The 21,024-nt window shown below is 36.4% G+C and overlaps 5 protein-coding genes and 1 non-coding gene across 8 annotated transcripts; 4 read left to right on the plus strand and 2 right to left on the minus strand.

Annotated features, from left to right (window-relative positions):
- Nucleotides 1-3,078: 3,078 nt before the first annotated feature.
- Nucleotides 3,079-3,555, plus strand: LOC105765734 (uncharacterized). Its single transcript, XM_052633436.1, is given in 1 exon segment — nt 3,079-3,555. A coding segment is annotated over 1 exon segment (477 nt).
- A 2,684-nt stretch (nt 3,556-6,239) lies between these two features.
- On the plus strand, nt 6,240-7,712 carry LOC105769876 (CASP-like protein 1F2). The gene is made up of 3 exons (XM_012590824.2): nt 6,240-6,981; nt 7,050-7,173; nt 7,267-7,712. Exons 1-3 carry the CDS (start codon nt 6,749-6,751, stop codon nt 7,522-7,524), a joined length of 615 nt encoding a protein of 204 aa, XP_012446278.1. The 5' UTR covers nt 6,240-6,748; the 3' UTR covers nt 7,525-7,712.
- A 132-nt stretch (nt 7,713-7,844) lies between these two features.
- On the minus strand, nt 7,845-10,776 carry LOC105769850 (uncharacterized). 3 transcript variants are annotated; one of them, XM_012590772.2, is made up of 12 exons: nt 10,430-10,776; nt 9,942-10,148; nt 9,775-9,849; nt 9,636-9,694; nt 9,403-9,538; nt 9,211-9,307; nt 9,059-9,125; nt 8,876-8,974; nt 8,701-8,790; nt 8,466-8,620; nt 8,227-8,328; nt 7,845-8,138 (listed from the first exon to the last, which is right to left on the minus strand). In XM_012590772.2, exons 1-12 carry the CDS (start codon nt 10,563-10,565, stop codon nt 7,967-7,969), a joined length of 1,395 nt encoding a protein of 464 aa, XP_012446226.1. In that variant the 5' UTR covers nt 10,566-10,776; the 3' UTR covers nt 7,845-7,966. The 3 variants fall into 3 exon arrangements, with proteins under 3 accessions (XP_012446226.1, XP_012446236.1, XP_012446246.1); XM_012590782.2 differs by having other exon boundaries at nt 9,942-10,176; nt 10,430-10,563; XM_012590792.2 differs by having other exon boundaries at nt 9,942-10,176; nt 10,323-10,449.
- A 3,797-nt stretch (nt 10,777-14,573) lies between these two features.
- LOC105769885 (uncharacterized) lies at nt 14,574-16,754 on the plus strand. Its single transcript, XM_052634000.1, has 5 exons — nt 14,574-14,852; nt 15,449-15,547; nt 15,632-15,740; nt 15,850-15,921; nt 16,331-16,754. The coding sequence occupies exons 1-5, from the start codon at nt 14,671-14,673 to the stop codon at nt 16,454-16,456; spliced, it is 588 nt and encodes a 195-aa protein (XP_052489960.1). The 5' UTR covers nt 14,574-14,670; the 3' UTR covers nt 16,457-16,754.
- A 1,673-nt stretch (nt 16,755-18,427) lies between these two features.
- Nucleotides 18,428-18,499, plus strand: TRNAD-GUC (transfer RNA aspartic acid (anticodon GUC)). The gene has a single exon. It is a non-coding gene; the product is annotated as a tRNA-Asp (tRNA).
- Nucleotides 18,500-18,540: 41 nt separating this feature from the next.
- On the minus strand, nt 18,541-19,778 carry LOC105769842 (GEM-like protein 5). The gene is made up of 2 exons (XM_012590760.2): nt 19,254-19,778; nt 18,541-19,164 (listed from the first exon to the last, which is right to left on the minus strand). The coding sequence occupies exons 1-2, from the start codon at nt 19,648-19,650 to the stop codon at nt 18,674-18,676; spliced, it is 888 nt and encodes a 295-aa protein (XP_012446214.1). The 5' UTR covers nt 19,651-19,778; the 3' UTR covers nt 18,541-18,673.
- Nucleotides 19,779-21,024: the final 1,246 nt, after the last annotated feature.

A 21,024-nucleotide genomic window follows, 5' to 3' on the forward strand; every position in this document is an offset into this window, starting at 1 on the left:
TTGTTTGCCAGCAAGGCTTGATACTCAGTATGTGCAGCTGTAGTCCAGACAGTGCTTTTGAAAGCTTCATCAATAGTGATTGGTTCCTTCTCTTCAGCAACAGTGGAAAAAAACTGTGGGCTTGAAGATTCCATTCTTTGACCAAGTGCACATGGGGTGTCAGTTGGCAGTAGGGAATACCTGAGGGGATATCTGTACAGTAGATGGAGACATGGTGGAATCGACCTCATTATCCGAACCCCTTGATACAGACCTGTGACTGGAGGACTGGTGACACCGTGAAGATTGTGGGGACGTAGAACCAGGAGGAGCTTCAGGTGCACGCAATGGTCTTGGGACCAACGGGTCATTCGGGTGAACTATTGGGACAGTAAACTGGTGATGACAAAACCTGGCACTCGTGGCAGTCCTTGACGAGACAAACCCAGTCTGAAACGGAAACAGTGTCTCATTGAACACCACATGTCTTGAAATATAAACTCGGCCATCTGGAGCCAGACACCTGTACCCCTTCTGGTTAGAACTCAGTCCAAAAAACACACACTGTTGAGACCGAAACTGGAGCTTATGTTGCTGGAAAGGTCGAAGGTATGGAAAACAAGCGCTCCCAAAGACCTTCAGCTGAGAGTAGTCTGGTCTAGCTTTAAACAATTTTTTATAGGGAGTTTTGTGCTCTAAAACAGGTGTTGGTAACCTGTTGACAAGATGGACTGCATGCGAGAAAGCAGACAACCAATATTCTAAAGGCATTGAAGCACGAGCTAGTAACGCTAGTCTCATATCAGCTATGTGACGGTGCCTGTGTTCAGCTACTCCGTTCTATTCTGACGTGTGTGGGCATGTAACCCAATGTCGAATTCCCAGACTAGCCAGAGTGTTGGACAATGATCGATACTCACCCCCTCCATCTGTCTGCAGCATTTTGATGGTTACATCAAACTGTACTTGAACCATTTTGTGAAAATTAAGAAAACAGTGAAAAACTTCATTCTTCGATTTGAGAAAGTACAACCAAGTAAACCTACTGTACATATCTATAAAGGACGCATAGTAAGTACAACCATTTGAAGTCACATAGGAGGGTCCCCAAACGTCAGACACTACTAACTCAAACAGAGCTGAATAGACTGTCCGAGAGGTGTTAAACGACAGTTTGTGAGCCTTGCCTATCTGACAAGGTGTACAGACAGAATGTAGCTTGTTGTGCTTGAATGGAACATCACAAGACTTTAGAACACGTGCAAGAGTACTGGAACGCGGATGTCCAAGCCTGTCATGCCATACTTCAGCAGAGGAGGCCATCTGAACATTGCAAACACTAGGAGACTCGAAGCTGTTGGTGGAGAGGAGACGCCGTGAATTGGAAGGAGAAACATCAAATCTATACAAGCCATTATGCATGTGGCCCTCCAGTAAGATCATTCCTATCTGTATGTCTTTCATAAAGCATAGAAAAGGATGAAATTCAAAATAGACTGCATTATCTCTTGCAAACTGTCCTACAGAAAGTAAATTTTTACAGATGGAGGGAACATGCAGTACGTTCTTTAGATGCAACAATCGAGACCCAGCTATAAAGGTTGAAGAACCAATATTTGCAATGGACACTAACTCACCATTACCCATGGAGACCTTGGTGGTACCTGTGTAAGTTGAGGTATCCTGTAGACCAGTTACATTCGGGGTGATATGATTGGTTGCACCAGAGTCGGGGTACCACATTTGACTTGGCACTGCAGAGTGACAATTCGTCGAAGAAGATGGACACGTATGACAACTGCTCTAGGAGAGACAACAGTTTGTAGGAGCATCATGGAATTGATGATAGTTGACAGCCACCGATGAACTCGAATCAGGACCAGAAAAATTTTCATCAAAACGATGATAACAGGTTTGCACCAAATGTCCAATTTTACCACACAACTGACATTAGGGTCGAGATCTAGACCACCCTCGACCCGAGCCACGAGCCACGAGCATGACCACGAGACCATCCACGGCCTGAGCCTCTTTGTCCACGAGTGGAGTCATGACTAGAATTTGAGTTGGACTTCAAATTTTCAGAAGTGCCTTGCTGTGTATTAGATACCAGATTGGCTTGCAAATGTGCCTCAGATAACTGACTCAACTGATGTTCTTCACAGTTGAGGAGCATTTCAGTGATGAGATCAAGACTCAAAGATGTAGCTGCAGCAAGAATCCGAATAGATTCCAATTCAACAGGAAGACCGGCCAGGACAACACTGATTTGTTCTTGTTCAGACACTGGACTCCCAGCAGTGGTCAGATTGTCACTTAGAGTTTTAACCTTGGAAAGATAATCTTTAACCGAAAGACCCGCTTTCTTGATCGAATAAAGAGCATGCCTTATACTAGACAGCCTGACGTTGGACTTAGCACCAAACCGTCTGTCAATGGTAGTCCAAATATCGAAACTAGTTTTAGCTTTAGTTAAATGGATCAAAATATCATCAGAAACCGTGGATAAAAGCCATGCTGCCAAAAACTTATCTTGCTGTGATGAACGAGAAACGTCAGATTCGCCACAAGTTGACCATCAGAACCCAAAACCAATACAGGTGGAGAGACTGTGGTGCCTAGCACAAACCCTTCCATGCCATATCCTTCAAGAATCAATAGCAGTTGATGCTTCCAGAGCAAGAAGTTTTGAGTGCTGAGTTTAATTGTGTCATGCTTGGCAAAATATTGAACGGTTGTCAAACTGGAACCTCCAGAATCAGGTGAATGAATCGCGGCACCAGAGTTACTGGAGTAACGAGGCGCGTCATTTACTGGAACACCATCTGTAGCCATGCGCACAACTCACTGAGAAGAGAAAAAGAAGAAAAAAATTTATGCCAGAAACACTATGGCTCTTGATACCATGTGGAGATAATACTCAATTCCTTTCATCAACAAGAAAATATACATAGGGTATTAATAGGCAGTACATTAGCAGTAATATATTATAAGCAGTTATTAACAGAATAACAACTGCCTAACAACTAACAACTTCTTTATTCCTAACAGAACCAACCTATTCTGTTTTCACTCTCTACTCTAGTCTCTGTAACTTCAATGGCAGACCTTTCAATGTACAACTTCTTCAACCAGCCTGAGCCTCCTTCAACTTCAGAACCCATCAAGAAACACCCTCAAACAGCTTCACCATCTGCTCCTCCCAGGCTTTTCCCATGTCTTTACTGTCCAAGGAAGTTCTACACTTCTCAAGCTCTAGGTGGCCACCAAAATGCTCACAGGCGTGAATGAGCCGCTTCTCGAAGGAAGTTCCCTGGTGGTGGCCATGATCAGATTCGGGGTGCCCAACAATACAATCTGCAGCAACAGCTTAACCCTTTCCCCAGCTTTAAAATTGAGCCACCTATGGACTACCCTGGTGCACCATATCTTGACCACTGCCTCCAGCCCCACTACTTTTCTTCTACCGGCTTCATTCCTCAAGGTTTCACGAGTGTTTCTTCTTCTGAGACTTTATCTCTCACAACTGATGATGTTGATGAACCTGCAAATGTTAATCTTACTCTCTGTTTATAAGACCCCTTCATTGCTTTTTTGTTTTTATTTTTATTTTAAAGAAAGAAACTAACAATGCTAGCTTTTGATTGGGTTTCGTATGAACCTTCAACTTCAAATTGAGAGTGAAACAAAGCAGAATATATATATATATATAGGTTGTTGAGGGTTAGGGTTAGGAGGGTTTTAAAAGGATATTGATTTAAATCATGTCTTCTTGAGTTGTGATGTTGATATTTTCAATCCCATTTTCCATTTGCATCACACTTGCATGATGTTGTTCAATTAATCTCTCTCGCATATCTTAATTTGGAAATGGTAACCTAACATTATCTTTTCAAATTTCATCTACTATTGTTAGGGTGCAACATACTAACTCTACCTTTATTAGTTTGTTTATTTTTTTAATTTTAATTTTCCATCATTTCCAATTTCATGCTAAGCTAGCCATGGCAGAAAATGCCAGCACCTATATTATATATGTTGCTGGATTATTTTTGAGGGAAAAAAAGAGGTTTTATATAGATCATGATAAATGCTTTAAAAATTAGGAGTTTTTCTTTATCACCGAGCTTCCTATTAAGAGTTGGATTATATTTTACTCTCTCAACTTAAGAAATGGACAAATCAGTTTATATACATTAGATTAATGGTAAATTGGTCCATTTTGTTAAAAATTTCAACCATTTGTATAGTTAAAAACTAATGTGGTTGGCAGAATAATTGGACAGTGACACGTGATATGTCACATGTACCTCATGTTGATGTATAATGACCAATTTTAAACAATAGAAACTGATGAAATTTTTAACAAAGAAAGACTAATTTACTCTTTGATCTAATGTATAATGATTAATTTACATAATTTTTGAAGTAAAAGAAATAAAATGTAATATGCCTCTTAATACAGGAATCTCCATAAATATTTTTTTTTTGGTTTGCTGGCAATATGTGTATATATATTATTAATTCATGGGTAGTATTATGTCTCCATAATGGAGGGTCTTAATCCAATGTGAAATAGAAGTGGTTGATTTCAAAATGGAATGTAGTAATATTATTCAACTAGAATGCCAAAGTAGGCTAAATGATTTCATGATATAGGATAGGCTCTTCTTTTCCTTGGCAATAAGGATGAAAACTTAGGTCCAATTATTAAGCCCATTTGTAACGAATAAGAGAGGTTAGGCCTTTTTAGAGAGGCATTTGGGTCAAATATATTGGACCTTACCACATGGTATTATTGTGGACAACAAATCTTATATTCCTTACATTCTCAAATAATATTAGGGATGTAAATAAACAGAATGTTTGATAAACTGTTCGTATAACATTTGTTTATTAAGTTAAATAAGCGAGTATGAATAAAATTTTTATATCCGTTTAATAAACGAACGAACACGAATAGAGGTGTGTTCAGTTTGTTTATGTTCACGAACAAGCTCGTTTATTTATTAATGATATTTTCTAATAAAATTTCCATTATTATATATTAATAAAAATTATCTTGGTTTATATTTTTCATTTATAATATAATTATTAATATTTATATTTGACTATTTTATATCTAAACAATATATATGTGTATGTATTTATTTATTGTTTGTTTGTTTATTATTTATTAACATTGTTTGTGAACATGTTCGATTAAGTTAAATGAACGTGTTCGTGAACATTAACCAAACAAAACTGAACACACATAATTTTAAATAAACAAACATGAACAAAATTTTGAAACTCTTAACGAACACAAACTGAATATGTACAAGCTTAAAAATAAACAAATGAACATGAACAGAGTTTTTTTTCGTTCAAGCTCAATTCATTTATAGCCCTAAATAGTAACAAGATGTTGTAATATAATGTATAATTTCAACCAGATGAATTAAACAAGATAATTTAATATACGTAACCACCTTGCATATTGTTGATATATATGATTTGGGTATTTTATATATTTAGATGATTGTATTGTATGTGTTGGGTATATTATAAAATTAATGATGGAATTTATATAGATATGATTCAGTAGAAACAGAAGATTTGTGTTTAAGGGTGGGATCAAAACTTTTATAAAAAGGGCCATCAAAATTAAAATAAAATTACAGTGAAAGAAAAAGTTCCTTTCCACTGGTGATTGACATCTAATGCCAAAAAGGTGAAATTTTGCTGTTAGACCTTGTGTTTTAATAAAATTTGAGATTTAGTTTATGTACTTAAAAAGTTAGAAATCAAGTCCTCCAACTGTGTTGATTTAGAAAGCCCAGTCCAATGATTAGAAACGTAAGTACTTTCTATCAACATTTGTCAATTTGCCATCAAACGGTGATAATGGTTAGATTAGGATTTTTAAACTGAAAAAGTATGGGGATTGAATTTATAACTTTAGGAGTTTAGGGACTAAACCTCAAATGCTATAAAAGTACAGGGACTAATAGCATATTTAAACCTAAATATGTGATATTTTCACTAAATAGAAAAGTAATAGTTATGACAAGCACTTGTTGTCTCTTTGTATAACAAAAAACCCCACTAAACACACAAATTACCATCAATGCTACATCTTAGGTCTTATTTGTGTTTTTTTAGAGATTAGGTAACCTTTTATAATCACAAGAGTGAGACATGGCATCTACTTCAATAATAAAAATAAAAATGCCCAAAATTTACAAAGACATTAATACATTTTAGTTTCCTTGCAAAACCCAGCAATTAAGATAGTTTCCTACTTTCCTGAGGCAAACAAGACAAATCACCTTCTGAAATTTCCAACTCGATTTCCTTCTTGTCAGACTGTAATTAATTTGTTTCCACTGCCAACATCTCCCCCTATTTTATTACATTTATGCAGGTTGTTGGTCCTTGTCCTTTTTCAATAATAACTATTGAGTACAAGAAATAACACAAAGTTTCCTTCTACAAGTGAAAACGTGCCATTCCAGCTTCACCAAGTTTTAATTCATCCACGATATCCCCCTTCTTTTTGATTTTTTATATGCTTGAGAGTTGAAATCCAAAGTTGTTGAAGCGCATCATTGTTGATTCTCTTGCTCCTATAAGTCGGGACAATCTTCTGTTAGATTTTGTTCAAGCTTATTTATTAGTTTTGGGGGTGTTTAGCAAGTGTCAAAAATCATCACCACCATCCTCCACACTTCCTCTCAGTTAATTGCTTTAGCCTGGTTCTCCTTCTTTCTTGGCAAGAGGTCTCCAAATGGCACCTGAGGTTGCCAGAGATAAAGCTTCATTTATGGTCCAAGCCAAATCACTGAGCCTTGCAGTGTCACTTAACACTACAACAAGTCTCTTTATGGCTCAAACCGTGCTCAGGGTTTTTGCTGCTGTTTCCACATTGGCTGCAATCTGTGTTATGGCAACAAGTTCCCAAACCATTGTTCTATTTGGATTCACCATTAGAGCTCATTATAGCTACTCATCTGCTACGAGGTAATCAGTGGTCCAACATTTTTCGTATGTTTATTGCGATGGCTAACCATTTTCTCTTTTTCTTACAGGTTTTTATTTGCGACAGATGCCATTGTATGTGCATCTTCTCTACTCTCATTGATCTTTGTTTACCATTTGAGCCGCTCAGGATCAAATCTCAAGACCTGTTTCTATCTGTTTTTGCATGACATGGTAAGCAGATTGCTGGTTTATTGTTGAAACGGTGGAAGTTAATAAAGTATCCTAATTTGATGAAATATTGAAAATGGGGCATTGCATTTGCAGGTGATTACGGTGTTGGCCATATCCGGATGCGCGGCGGGGACTGCGGTGGGCTATATCAGTAGGTATGGAGAAGAAAAAATGGGTTGGATGGCTGTTTGTAACCGTGTGAAGAGCTTTTGCAATCACATGACGATATCCATGGTGTTGTCTTACGTGGCTTTCTTGTCCTACTTGGCTCTTGCTGTTATGTCCAGCAACAAAGTGATGTATGAGGCCAATGGTGAGTACCAACGCAATGAAAGGCAAGCATGCCCTTGAACATTATGTAACCATCAAAGGGAAGCAGGTTTTTCAACCCAGGTCTTGAAATTTTTCATCTCTGATGCTGTTGCTTTAGAAATTACACTTCTAGCTAGTAGGAGCTACAATATGTTTTATAGTTGAAAATTCGTACTTTATGTGTTATTTATCATGTTCAGAAAATACACACACTATGTTTCGAACCACCTCTTAAAGGTAGTTGCATTAATTATCGAGTCGTTGGTTGACACCTAATCTCATGTTCAAATCTTGGACCACCACACTTCCTCCCTATCAAACATCAAAAGTCTTGAACACCACCAAGTCAATGCTAATGATCAACATGAAAGTAACAATTTAACAATCATTCATTGCATGTGACCATCTGTCTTACTGTATAAATTATAAGGTAAACTAGTTGTATAAGAATAGAGATACAATGAGTGTAAATAAGGTGGTTTCATTCAGTTTCAATCTCATCCTCGGAGTCATTGAGATGGTCTTTAAGGGGCTGCTGGCCCTGTTTTTCCCAGTTTCCAGAATCCCAGGCTGGATCAATTGCAGGTAATTCATAGTCATCAGGTCTCAGTGATAGTTGGAAATCTGGTAGCTCAGGCAAGGATTGGAGAGCCCTGTTTTACCACCAATATATTGAAAGTAAATCCCTAAACCATTTATTCACAAAAATAAATTAAACTCCACTAATCAGAAACTGCTTACTTTTCTTGTTCTAAGAGGTAGCCATACATCTGAGATTTCCTTGATGCCACCTCTGGTATTTTCTGATGTAAATGCTTCATAGCTCCCCAAAGTGGAGGTGCCCTTTTCCACCAAAAAGAACAACAAAAGAAAAAGAAAGTAAGATATATATTCGTATCCGACATTTTAACCCCATGTAGGAGCAACATAGACGACAGCATAACAACTATGGATGTTCCTATCCTAAGATTGAAACCAACCTGGTTACTGGAGTTGCAAGGCAAAAGCTTATGCAGGCTTTCTTGCTCTCTACAAGTAGTTCTTGTGCAGCTAGAAAACAGCATACAGCACTGATATGGCATGTAGGTTCACTACCCTTGTCCAGAACCAGACCATGGTAGTAATAAGCAGCAGCCTGAATATACAATTACATAAAAAGAAAAAGTTAGATTCCTATTCAAAAAGTTTTTGGTATTAGAGGACTGTGGTTAAAACCTTTGCTTCAAGGAATTTCCATTTGATGAACCACATATGTTTCTTTCCATATCCATGGCTTAAGTCACATCCAGAAATGCATTGATAAGCCTGGTTATACAATAGGTAAGAAAACTGACTGTAATGGCTGAAACCTGAATTCATACAACCAAAAGCTAGAATTATAACTACAAACCTGACTGTAATATATCAGCAGTTCACAGGCCAACCTCCTTTTCACTGATAAAGTAGCCTTTTGACTTTCAATAGCTAATCCAAGCTGTATTTCAGTTCCCTGTATCAAACGTCCATTTCCATTTAATTTAAATCAAGAAATCAAAGATCCATTTCCATTGACTTTTTTCAGCGATATGGATACCTGGCCTAATGCTTGGATGGAAATGGCTTCTAGTACACCATCCTGCAAATCTTTTGACATACTTTTCCTGGGAATATTGATGAGATGTTCATGTTAATAATATGCTAGTAAGTAAAACAATGTTTTCAAGGGCTGTAAATTTATGTACACACTTGATTTCTGGTGGTATACAACAGAGTACATTCCGGACACAAAATTCGAGGTACCCTGCTGCCTTGAGCAATAAATCAACAGCATCTCTCTTACAATCTAGTGGTGATTATTACAGATGATTGTTAGTGATTAAAGTAACCATAGTTGAAATTTGAAATTGCCAAATTGGATCCTTGAAAAAGGGCATAAACCTGTAGATACGACCCTAAAGCCAGAACCAGAATAATCCTTGGGGATCATAATTGTGTCAGCCTCGCATAATGTGAGCATAGCCATCATGTGAACAACAGATAGCAATTCAAACCAGGCATTTGCTACGCTAGTCTCCTGCACATTTCGGACTTGGTTACAAAATTATTTACATGCCAAGCAAGAACAAAATTATAGAAGAAACCATGTATGTATTATTTGATGAACAACATACTTGTCTTCCATCTACTAAATTTTTCCACTTGAATTCCACCAAGTTCTCAAGGCCATGTTCTGCAATATGCACAGTTTATAACATCTTAGGACAAACATGGGACACAAAGGGAGAGCCAGAGAGTTGCAGATTATGAAACCTTTCTTAGTAAGTCCAATTAGAATTGACAAGTACTCCTCCAGTGCCTGCCGCAGTTCAGTAATCGCGGATCCACCTGCAACATCCACGGTTCCAATTTAGATAACAAGACTCATCATAATACATTAACTACCCAAAGAAAAGTGAAAATAGATATGAAGAGAGTACCGGTGTCGTCTGCAACAAGTGCAATCCGATTCCTTAGACAAGATAATTTGTCGATAACATCACCCGGTATTAGACCCTTGAGGGCTCTTTGAAGATCACATTGTGCTGGAATCCTCATACAAGGAGCAAATACAACCACTTCTGGGATACTCAGCTTCTTTTTCCTCCCAACTCCATACACAGAATAAGTGCACCCCATCTTTTTCCCTGGGGATTCTTTTCACAAATTAACATCCTACAAAAATCATTCAAATTATCTATACTTGATTTCCACAAATTGTACTTGTGGGAATTCAGGCACATATAAGGCCACTTGAATAACTAATAAAAAAGGAGAAAAGCTTGAGCACACATAACTAAAACAAGTGTATTTGAACTTACAAAAACAGCATCCAGGGTCATGCAAGAAATGAATCAAAGCAATTAAAAGAAAAAAACCAATACTGATGTTATGTATCATGTGTAGCAGAGATAATGAAGTAACTCACTGTATACAAAGAGAGAGACACAGAGAAAAGAAATTCCCAGGATGCAATGGAATGCTGATATCTTCATATTAAGAGATGGAGAGAGAGAGAAAGAGGGAAAAGAATCTGGGAATAGGAAGCCCAGTGACCGAGGCATATCTCACATGGCTGAGACATAGAAGTCTTCGTTGGCATTGTTAAAGGAGCAAAATGAAACTTCCCATATCAAATTATTTATTCATTTCTTTGACGCAACTGCTTATTCCCATACAGAAAATTCTAAGAAACACGTATCATATACAGAATATCACTCATACATCTGTAATATATCCTTCAATTTTATGTTGCAATAGTATCCCAACTGTACTTAATTTTGGAATGGTATTATACTTATATATAGGCTATGTTGCAACCATGTATGAGCTAGTTTTTAGCTAGAATTTTAGATTGGATGCATTAAAGCTGAAATCTGGACTTATCTTCAAGCAACTAGCTAGTTGGTGTAGATATGTTTTTATTATGGTTTTCTGAAAGCGTGCACGTGGGGGGTTATCCTTCATGTATGGACCAAATGACAACTGGTGTTACATGTTTGGTTCACCATTTTTGGTACGAAGTTTCAACCCTTGGATTTGCCAATTCACTTTTTTAGATTTAATTCTTCAAATCTACTCTTCACATTGATATTCGTATATATATATATAATAATCCAAACAGTGTTTTAAATGGACTACATTCATATGACATAGGGATGTGGGTTGCTGCAAGCAATTAAAATCAGAAAATTAACTTGGATACAAGTGAAAGTAACTTTAGAATTAGTTAAGATAGATTAACCTCTAATCTAGGATTTTCTTTTGTTGATTCAACAAGTTAATACCAGAGAAAATAAACTATAGATCTCTGAGAAAATTTGTATGATTTGCGTTTACTTGCGGAACCAATAGAAAATGATATGTACATGGAAGTCAACAATATATATGTGTGTGTGTATACAAAAAGAAAATGGAAGGTCAGTAGTTGTCTATAGATCAGGTGTCAACACAACCAGGGTTGAACATGGTTCTGCCACCATCATGGATGCATTGCAGTGTCAGTGTGTTGCCAAAAGTATCAAAATTACCCCCTTCACTTCACCGATACACCATGTTACCCTGGACAGGATACAGGCTGGTTCATAGATGAGAAATCCAGTTTTATCCAACTTGGCAAAACAAGACAATTGTACCAACAGCATGAATTAGTGAAGGTTTTCTTCCTTATATTTTAGTCAACCACTAACCTTGGTTTTTGCTTAAATCGATTTCCAAGGCCAAGCTGATTCAGATTCATTGCTACCTAAATCAGCGGTTCAAGTAATGGGTAAAAGTCACAAGTATCTACATGATTGTGGAAACATGCAATGCAAGTAATTCTCTTTTCTATTATTATTTATTCATTCAAAAGAAGCAACACATGTCTATACAAACAACTTGGGTAATGATGTTTATCACAAACCGCTTTGTAGGCCTTATTGATGGCTGAAATGGATGCTGTTAAGGCTTAAATCCAAAATCCTTGTAGTCTTGTTGAGGCCCAAATTTGGTAATACAAAAGGCTTCAGTTAAATGGTTTACAGATAGAAGATTTGAGTGGCTTTGGCAGACAAGGGAAATGACTGAAAGGAGCAAAGTATATGTCCATAAATGATATGGACAGTCAGAGATGCTTAAAGAAGAAAGAATAAATACTACATGCATGGGTAGTCAAATAGAACAAAAGCCTTTGCTTAGTGGCAGCGGCTTTGACTTGTTTTTGGTTAAGTCAGGTCAGCTGGAGCATCTAAATTTGGTGTCAATGGGAATCATGTGTCCCACCAAATAATTGATCTGTGTTTTAGGTTTCTAAAATCAGCAAATGTGTTGACCAGTGGGCCTTTACTAGATTTTGTGCTCTCTTTCTGTTGAGCGGAAGTCAAAATCATCTATAAACGGGGAAATGCACTACATATATTATGGAGTGGTCAAAATGGTTCGAGTTCATAAAATTTTCACCTTCTAAACTCAAACAGAAGCTAACCCCTGAGCTTAAACTGTAGCAAAAACATAGCATCACAAAGAGGGCTTTAGCACTAACAAATACTGGGTGTGTTAGTACAGAACCTCGGCGAGAAAAATCTCGAGTATATAAATAGAATAGGAACAACAATTCGAATAGAAAGTGAAGAAATAGGTAGGTATCAAACTACTATTTTTAAGGTTCTATTTGGCCTTGCTTATACTCGGTGTGCAAATGAGCTTTAAGAAAACGAACCTCAAGGATACAATAACTTTTGAGAATTTTTGGTATGTATTTTAAATGAAATCTCACCCCTATTTATAAGAATTTTTATTTCTCTTTATAAAAATATCTTTCAATATGTGTCTTTTCTGAATAATCACATATCTAAAAGAGACAATTGTTCATCTAATATCTTTTAATTAAACATAATTATTCAAATAATATTGTTTGAATAGTTATAATTCTTTGTCAATAACCAAAAAATATAACTTTTGAGTAATTATAATTTTCATTTATAGTTATTACAACATTATAAATATTTGAAAATGTTCTAACAGAGTGCAACGGTAAGATAAGTTACATCTTCAACAAGAGTATATATATTAAAACTTTAGAGATGACATCGTCGAGAGGAATAACCATAAACCATAAATATGGACCAAACAATAAGAATATAAATAATAATAATAATAATAATAATAATAATAATAATAAACAGCTTGAGCTTGAGCCAGCCATACCAAAGCCCAAAGAGTGCACATATATAAATGAAAACCTAGCTAGATTGATAAGAAGGGGGCATCGTCATACATATCTAGATTAAGCTACAACCACCGCCCTATCTCATATATCTTTTCAGGGGATAAGCTTTGCGGCAAGTTGGCAGGCTCAAGTGCGGCTGGGTGAACAGTGGAATCGCCAGAAACTTCGAGAGCTTTCTTTAATCCTTGTGGAGATCACCTCACCTAAACATGAGGTCCCTACATGTTGAAGCGAATATATTCCTTTTATGGGCAGCGAGAAGTGCAGAGCAGGATGTAGCACATTAAAAGAACACTCATAGGAGATGAGATAGGATCAAAATTATTATTAAGTGGCAACCCGAATCTGATCTCTATTCTTGATTTCATTTGCTATAAATACTGAGTTTCAAAGTGTTGTGTGGGCATGGCATGGAATGCATAGTATAGAGAGGAAGAAAAGGTCTAACATGAAGATAAAGAGTCTTGTTTGGTAGCCAAGGATGACTTGCCTGCACCTAATGTTCACGAGGTTTTAATACATCAAAAACCCTGATTGGGTCCCAGGCAGTCACCTTGGCTAACTAGACAGGCTGTTTTCGTTCATGCTAGGCCTTATCTTCCGCCCCATTGGATATACATCAAGTTAAAGCCGAGTAATGATGGAGAATCATGCATGCATAAGACTTAAGACTTACGGGGAAGAGAAGGTCTTCCATGAAGATAAAGAGTCTTGTTTGGTAGCCAAGAATGACTTGCCTGCAGCTCATGGTACCCATGTTTGGGTGACAGGCAATCATCCTTGGCTAAGCTGACAGCCTCTTCTCTATCATGCTAGACCCTTTCTCTTCTTCCTTTCAACAAGCTACTCGTGGAGCATCATGCAGCTGAAACCTTCATTCATTTCTATCTTTTTCTCTCAACAAATGTTGTATGATTCTATATCATATTTATATGTGAATGAGGAAAAAGCACTCATGGATGATGATTTCTTTTCTTATTTTGTTTAAAAAAATTGCAGAAGATATGGCTGATGTCAGTATCGGTGCTCGATATATATATTGAATATAAACAAATATTGAAGCGGTGCAAGCGATAAAATGAAATAATCTTTTTACACATGGGAGAATTAATTTGGCAAATGACATTCTTTGCATTTTCTGGACATGCATGCTTTTAACTTTTAATGCTTCGTGCTGCAGATTTCTTGCAAACCCTAAACTTTCTTTCTTTTTATTATAACTATATCACTTATACATAACTATTTCATAATTAAAATAAAGATAATAAATAAAGACGTAAACGACGTCGTTGGTTAAACTACGCTGACTGGATTTGCAGTCCTTGTCTATTGTCTGGTCAGCTGGATATATGAACCCTATTCTTGTCCGTTTATTCAGCTCTTCACCCATTTTGGATTTCTTATTAAACAGAATTCAAACAATAATAATATATTAAATCTTCTTCATTTCCGGCAGACCCATGGAGACAGTTATCGGAAATCCATTGATCAAGGCATTGATTATTCTTTTCTTGCTATCTGCAACTACCGCCGCCGGCGACGCTCCGTTCATTATTTCCCACAAGAAGGCTTCGCTCACCAGACTTAAATCCGGCGCTGAACGCGTCTCCGTCTCTATCGACATCTACAATCAAGGCTTCGCGTGCGTTTCCTCTCTCCCTTTCTCGTCATATTTATATAAAATCCCTTTAGTGCAGATCTACCTCTGATTTCTCCGTCAAAACGGAAGTTATTAAATTTTGAATCAATCTTAAATTTCGATTACGAGTTGAAGCTATGTTTTTTTTTCTTTTGAGTTGTTTAACATTTCGTTTTAGGAAGTGAACGTAAATAGAATTTGAATTAGTTTTTAGTTATTTGGATCTGAGAGAAGCTAGATGAAGTTGCAAATCTGATAATTTTTATCGAACTATAATTATGAACAATATCATTCCCTTTTCTTATAAGTTTTTCCCCCTCTAAAATTTTGCCTATTTAATGAGTTTTCAAATTTCTTACTGTCAATTCATGTAGAAGAGTGATGTTACTAAATGATCAAATTGATGCTTGAATAAAATTTGTGACAATTTCAGAAACTTGTGCTTTGTTAATATGAAAACAGGGCACATTGTCTTTGGCCATGTTCCTGCTGATGCACCTTTGAAGTTTCATGTTTTTTTAGATTTCAAATGCATTATTGTGGTGTGGGGATATTATCTAACTTGAGGAACATTCTTTCTGAAAAAAATAAAAAAATAGGACGGCGTATGATGTGAGTCTTGTCGATGATAGCTGGCCCAAAGATTTATTTGATATCATCAGCGGTAACACTTCAAATTCATGGGAGAGACTTGATGCGTGAGTATATTGCCTTTCTGTAATTCTATTTAATCAGTTCTTCCTACATTGAATAATTAAATTGTGAAACTTTATGATCTTCAGTGGTGGCATTTTATCACATTCATTTGAAATAGATGCTAAAAGACAAGGAATGTTCCATGGTGCACCAGCAGTTATTACTTACCGTGTTCCCACAAAGGTGTCTCTACAGGTTTGAGATCCATAACAGAGTCTGTTTTCCTTGAAATTTAAGAGAAAAGTGAAGTAAAAACAAAGGTGGAAAACAAGCTTTGATGCCGTATTTTGTTGTGTGTTTTTAGGAAGCATATTCAACTCCAATCTTGCCTTTGGACATCTTAGCTGAAAGACCTACTGAAAACAAGCTTGATTGGGTTAGTTCTATTTAGAATAAGAATAAACAATGAATTAATGCTCTTCAATATATATTTTCCTGTTTTCAATGTTACTAAAGGCTTATTCTTTTTGTTTTTCGTGGAATTCGCTCTGGTCGTGACTAAATATTGAAGGCTAAGGTAATGAATGGTTCTTTCTATATTTGTTAAATAATCAAGCCTCTAAAATCTTGATGGATAAGAATTGGCATGCATACAGAGATAGCCAGATTGTGGTTGAGGAATAGATTATTTTTATGCATCCCATTTTTGGGAATGACTTGCTCTTTTGATAAGTTTTTAGGATTTAAGTTTTTTTTAATCTTATATAACAATTAAAAATAAATGGACCTTTGCTGTCTCTTCTAGCTCTGAACTTTTTTTTTTTTCTCTCATGTCATAACTTGAGTTGCAGAGGCTGCTTTCTAAATATGGATCTCAATTATCTGTGGTCTCAATAGTGTTATTGTTTATCTACCTAGTCGCTACCCCATCGAAAGCCAGTGCCGCAAAAGCAAGCAAGAAGAAGCGCTAGGTATGGTTTGCTGAGCTGAGAAAAACCAAAATCTATAACCTGTCACCACTCAACGCAATGCAGGAACCTTACTTTATGTTTCCATTAAAATAGGGTTTTTTTTTTTAAGTTTGGATTTTTGCAATTAGATGGGGTTTTAAATGAGGTTTGTGGAAGGTGAAACAAGTGAATCCAAGTCCCAAATCCTAGACTTGATTCAAGCAGGTAATCCTGGAAGTGGGAGAACTGGTTTGTGATATCTGATGGATGGGACAAATTTGAGATTTAATACTTATATATGTATTCTATTTTTCTCAAATCTTTTCCATTTTAATTAATGTTGTAGCCTGTGAGATATACATGTATGTACACACGCATATAAACAACTTCAGGAATGATTTTTTTTTTTTAAATCTTCTGTCATGTAAGACTATAAAATAAAAAACTCAATTTATAAAATGTAATTTTATTTTAATAAATATTGTTATACTTTATTAAAAATATTTGTGTTTTCAAATCTAATGATATTTTTATTGCATTAGACTCAAGTGTCATGAAATGATGGAGATGGAGAAGATTAGGGAAGGATGGGGTGAGTGGAGTCATTATTCAAAGAAAACCTTGGCCCTCCTTTGCAAACTAGCCGCTCACCCTTTCCATCCCAAAGTTTTACCTTGTCCGCAGCAGCACCGGCCTCTAGGCGGGCTGTGGGCTTTTCTCTTCTCTTCTCTCTCTCTCTCTCTCTCTCACACGCTTGCTAAGGAGGACGTAAGCGAGATCCTTGATCAAATGGGAAAACATTCATTTGAAGTTCTTTACTTATTCGAATAAATGAAATTTTTATAATTTGGTCCCTTTTAAATTTTAATTATATTAATCTAATTCTTTTTTTTTTAAAACATAGCTTGGCCTCCCCCCCCCCCCCCAAATTTTAAAGTTTTATTTCGGCCTTCTAACTTCATCTCTGCTCATTTTCTCCTTTTTTTGATTTTTCCTCCCCCATAATCGCTCCTACTGGAAGTCCACCTCTGGCGACCTCCCACAAGCCTACCCTTGGCTCACCATGCCTGCTACTTCCTTCTCTCCTTCCCTTGTCGCCATAAACACCCTTTTGCTTCACCACCGCTGGTCTCTTTCAACCTAGCTAGCTCCCCCCTCCATTTACAGTCTCCTAGCCAGCCACTTACCTTTTTCTAACTGAAGGAGACCACTCTTTTCAGAAAAATAATTTTAAGTCGAAGGATTTGGCCTTAGACCTCCCTTGAGGGAGGTTTTCTCAAGTATTTGGTGATCCAATTTTCTGTAAGTTTATGGTGATTCAGTTTTCCAATGTCCAAGCCAATTTGTTTTGATTTGATTTGATGGATGTAATGTTTGTTCAGTGTTCGCAGGTTTCCCAGAATGGACTTGTATGTCATCAATGGATTCAACATATCAACTCTCTAGATTCAGTTTGGTGGTTGACGGTCGATATTGTGACTTGTGTTTGTGATTTTCGCTTTTGTCCGGAATTTAATTCTTGGAATCAAATGTCTCCCCAATATGTTAAACAATCATACCACTTCCTTTATGTGTTTTCTATGTGCATGTTTTAGTGTCCTAAGATTTTTATTTCCTTTGTAAAAGTACTGATCAATGAAATCACAAAAATAAAAATTTGCTTTTTTGCTTCAAAAATTCTACAAATCTACTTAAATAGTTTTATTATTATTTAATACTCACACACATGACACACATGATAGAGACATATTCACACCACACACGTATACACTATATTCAAAAAGAGCTAATTAAATAAAGGATTAACACTTACTCTCCGAAAACTCAAATTCAAATGGTGGAGGTTTCAAATATTTTTTTTTTGTTAAATATTAACCATTTAAAATTCTCTCACAAAATGAATAACTTAAATTTTCGACATTTTGAAAAATTTATATGCAGAAGGTTGCATCTATCCAATTAAAACAGAAAAGATCAAGCGTATGCTAATGTGTCGTTGTAGTATAGTGGTGAGTATTCCCGCCTGTCACGCGGGCGACCCGGGTTCGATCCCCGGCAACGGCGTTAATATCTTTTTGGAAGTTTTTTACATTGAACAAAAGGTGTACGAAATAATCAATTATTTTACAAAAATGGTACAATCGATGGAATAAATCTAAGACAAGCCGAACCCAAAATCTCCAAACAAAAGAAAAGGCCTGTAAAATATGAAAGGAACAATATAATAAAATCCTGTGTTTATGATGCAACAGGTGAAGGTTGAACAGCAATCCCAGTTGCTACAAAACTGGAAACACTCTCAGACAGATGCTTTGACGCTTTCTCATAATTCACAAATCCCATGTACCAGAAATCATGTCCATCCACCGTCACAATCTGTATATATTTCTCTGATGGATTCTCCCTCATTATCACTGGGTTTATTATCCCTACTTTGCTCAGTGGTATCATTACCTTGTAATAGCTCCATGTTTCCTGCCCTGATGGTGCTGTGAATGACAAAGGGCGATCACTACAGAAAGCTACATGGATATTGGATAGGTAAAGTGTTCCCGCTACTGGTCCTGTCGAAGTCGATAAATAGCATGCGAATGATTTCTTCAGCTTCTCGTTTGAATACGTTCCGAATGTTTGCTTATAAAGCGATTCGAATCCACCTCCTGATATTGCTTTGGCTGTCACGTTCATCTTCCCCCAGGCAGCTCCCGATACAGATGGTCCTGTTTTAACTGTTCAACCATTGAACGACAAATATGTTAATCAGCTGGGATTCTTGGAAGGGAAATTAATACAAGACTAGCTAGGTTATTGGTCATACGATTGTGCCAGATATTATTGGCCATGGTCTCAGCTTTGTGACTCCAGGTGTTGAAGACTTGAAGCATGGAATCCATGGGGTTATTGCTTGATTTCTCGACGGGGGAATATTGGAGGTATGGATGATGGTAGTATTGAGCTTGGTCACCAGCACCCCACAATGCTGCTTTCTTGTTGTCTGGATGACATGTGGGAACAGCTGGTGTTCCCATGATATGAGTCCCCCATTTCTCAGACTGTTCTGGAGGAGGTGGAGGAGGCGAGGACGATGTTGATGCGGGTGCCTCCGCGGTGGCCGCTGCAGGTTCCATGTGCGGCTGTTGATGGAAAGGGTTGGTATATTCATCAGGTGAGATAGTGGGGTAATTAGGCTGCGATTCTTTGCTGCTGCTATTCATTGCTAATTAACAGAGAATTTGGGATTTGTTTTTGCTTCAAATCAAATTTGAGGTGTGAAAAGTATTGCAGCGTGGATTGGGTTAAGTATGAAAAAAGATTAGGCAAAGAAGCGTGTAAAGGTTCCTTAATCCCGTCCTAGATTTCTAGAAGTAGAAGAAAATTGATGTATTTAATGGGGCAGTTCAAAACCCAATACATTGACTTTCATCCATCTTGGATGTTCCTTAGCCGCGTCCCTACTGCCTTACCTACGCCTTTTATTTTTTATTTATTGCTTCAATGCTTCCCTTTTTCGGTTTATATATTTTGTAATCACGATAATAATGATTAATTTTTTTATCCTACTTAAACAATTAATTATGAAATATGCTTCATTTTCATGGAAAGAGATCAAATACTCTATTACATTATTAAAAAATAAGATGAACAATGGCCACATTACATCTCATGGTTTATTCAGATTTTATATCGCTTATTATATACGTGAGATGTTACCTCGTGTACAACATATCTAAAACGCCTGAATTCAATATTAAACATATGTATTTAAAAATAAAATAAAAACACAAGGCTAAAAATGATAAATTTTATCTTATAAAAATTTAGTATATATAACTAGTTGACTCAAATAATTTTCTGACTTTACTCTTAATGGAGAATTTAGATATAATACATTAAAATTTAGGAGGTTTTTTTTTTTTTGTGACATGTATAATCTATGTTGTCGATGGAATTAGAAAAGCTAATTGATTGAGAGCTTAAAATATTATGAAATTCAGAGTCTAATTCCTCCAAAAGATTATAGAGATCCACGTTAACATGTGAGTAGGCTTAATTGGTCATTGGTTTTTGCATTTCTGGTCCTCTCAGCCTTGATGTTTGGGCTTGGCCTCTCGTTTCAGTTTCCAAAAGGTCCATTAAATCTATTTAATAGTGAATGAGATTTGGAAGTTCCAAAACACCACAGAATAAATAATTGATGATTGACCAAAAGAAATTCGGTTTCTTTTTCACTTTTTAAAATCTATTCATTTATAAAAATTACTATTATAATTATAAAATTTCACCACTTACCATAAACATTTATACATTGAATGGTATATCCCTTGGCTAAGAGGGCCAAGGCTCTTGCCCAATGGTTGAACTAATCAAGCCATCAGTTCATCAATCCAATCGGTTCAATTAAAAATTATTAAAATTTAAAAATAAAAAAGAAAAGAGATTTAACTGTCGGTTCAATTGATGTTTTAGTCCGTTCATCTGATTCTTATCGATTCCCAATCTATCAGTTAAAAATTTTGTTAAAATCATATCGTTACTCACTCCTTAATATTTTGTTCAAAAATGTGATATTATAATGTTTTAGTAATTTT

This window comes from Gossypium raimondii, chromosome 7 (assembly GCF_025698545.1).
Source record: "Gossypium raimondii isolate GPD5lz chromosome 7, ASM2569854v1, whole genome shotgun sequence".
Taxonomy (NCBI): Eukaryota; Viridiplantae; Streptophyta; class Magnoliopsida; order Malvales; family Malvaceae; genus Gossypium; species Gossypium raimondii.

Coding starts and splice junctions, on each gene's coding strand:
- LOC105769842 (XM_012590760.2), bottom strand. CDS start 19,650: ATGAATAGCAGCAGCAAAGAATCGCAGCCTAATTACCCCACTATCTCA. Junction 19,165..19,253: donor CAATAATATCTGGCACAATC/GTATGACCAATA, acceptor ATGGTTGAACAG/TTAAAACAGGACCATCTGTA.
- LOC105769850 (XM_012590772.2), bottom strand. CDS start 10,565: ATGCCTCGGTCACTGGGCTTCCTATTCCCAGATTCTTTTCCCTCTTTC. Junction 10,149..10,429: donor TGTCTCTCTCTTTGTATACA/GTGAGTTACTTC, acceptor AAGAATCCCCAG/GGAAAAAGATGGGGTGCACT. Junction 8,621..8,700: donor GGAAATTCCTTGAAGCAAAG/GTTTTAACCACA, acceptor TTGTATATTCAG/GCTGCTGCTTATTACTACCA.
- LOC105769885 (XM_052634000.1), top strand. CDS start 14,671: ATGGAGACAGTTATCGGAAATCCATTGATCAAGGCATTGATTATTCTT. Junction 15,741..15,849: donor CCACAAAGGTGTCTCTACAG/GTTTGAGATCCA, acceptor GTGTGTTTTTAG/GAAGCATATTCAACTCCAAT. Junction 15,922..16,330: donor CTGAAAACAAGCTTGATTGG/GTTAGTTCTATT, acceptor TCATAACTTGAG/TTGCAGAGGCTGCTTTCTAA.
- LOC105769876 (XM_012590824.2), top strand. CDS start 6,749: ATGGCACCTGAGGTTGCCAGAGATAAAGCTTCATTTATGGTCCAAGCC. Junction 6,982..7,049: donor AGCTACTCATCTGCTACGAG/GTAATCAGTGGT, acceptor TTTTTCTTACAG/GTTTTTATTTGCGACAGATG. Junction 7,174..7,266: donor ATCTGTTTTTGCATGACATG/GTAAGCAGATTG, acceptor TTGCATTTGCAG/GTGATTACGGTGTTGGCCAT.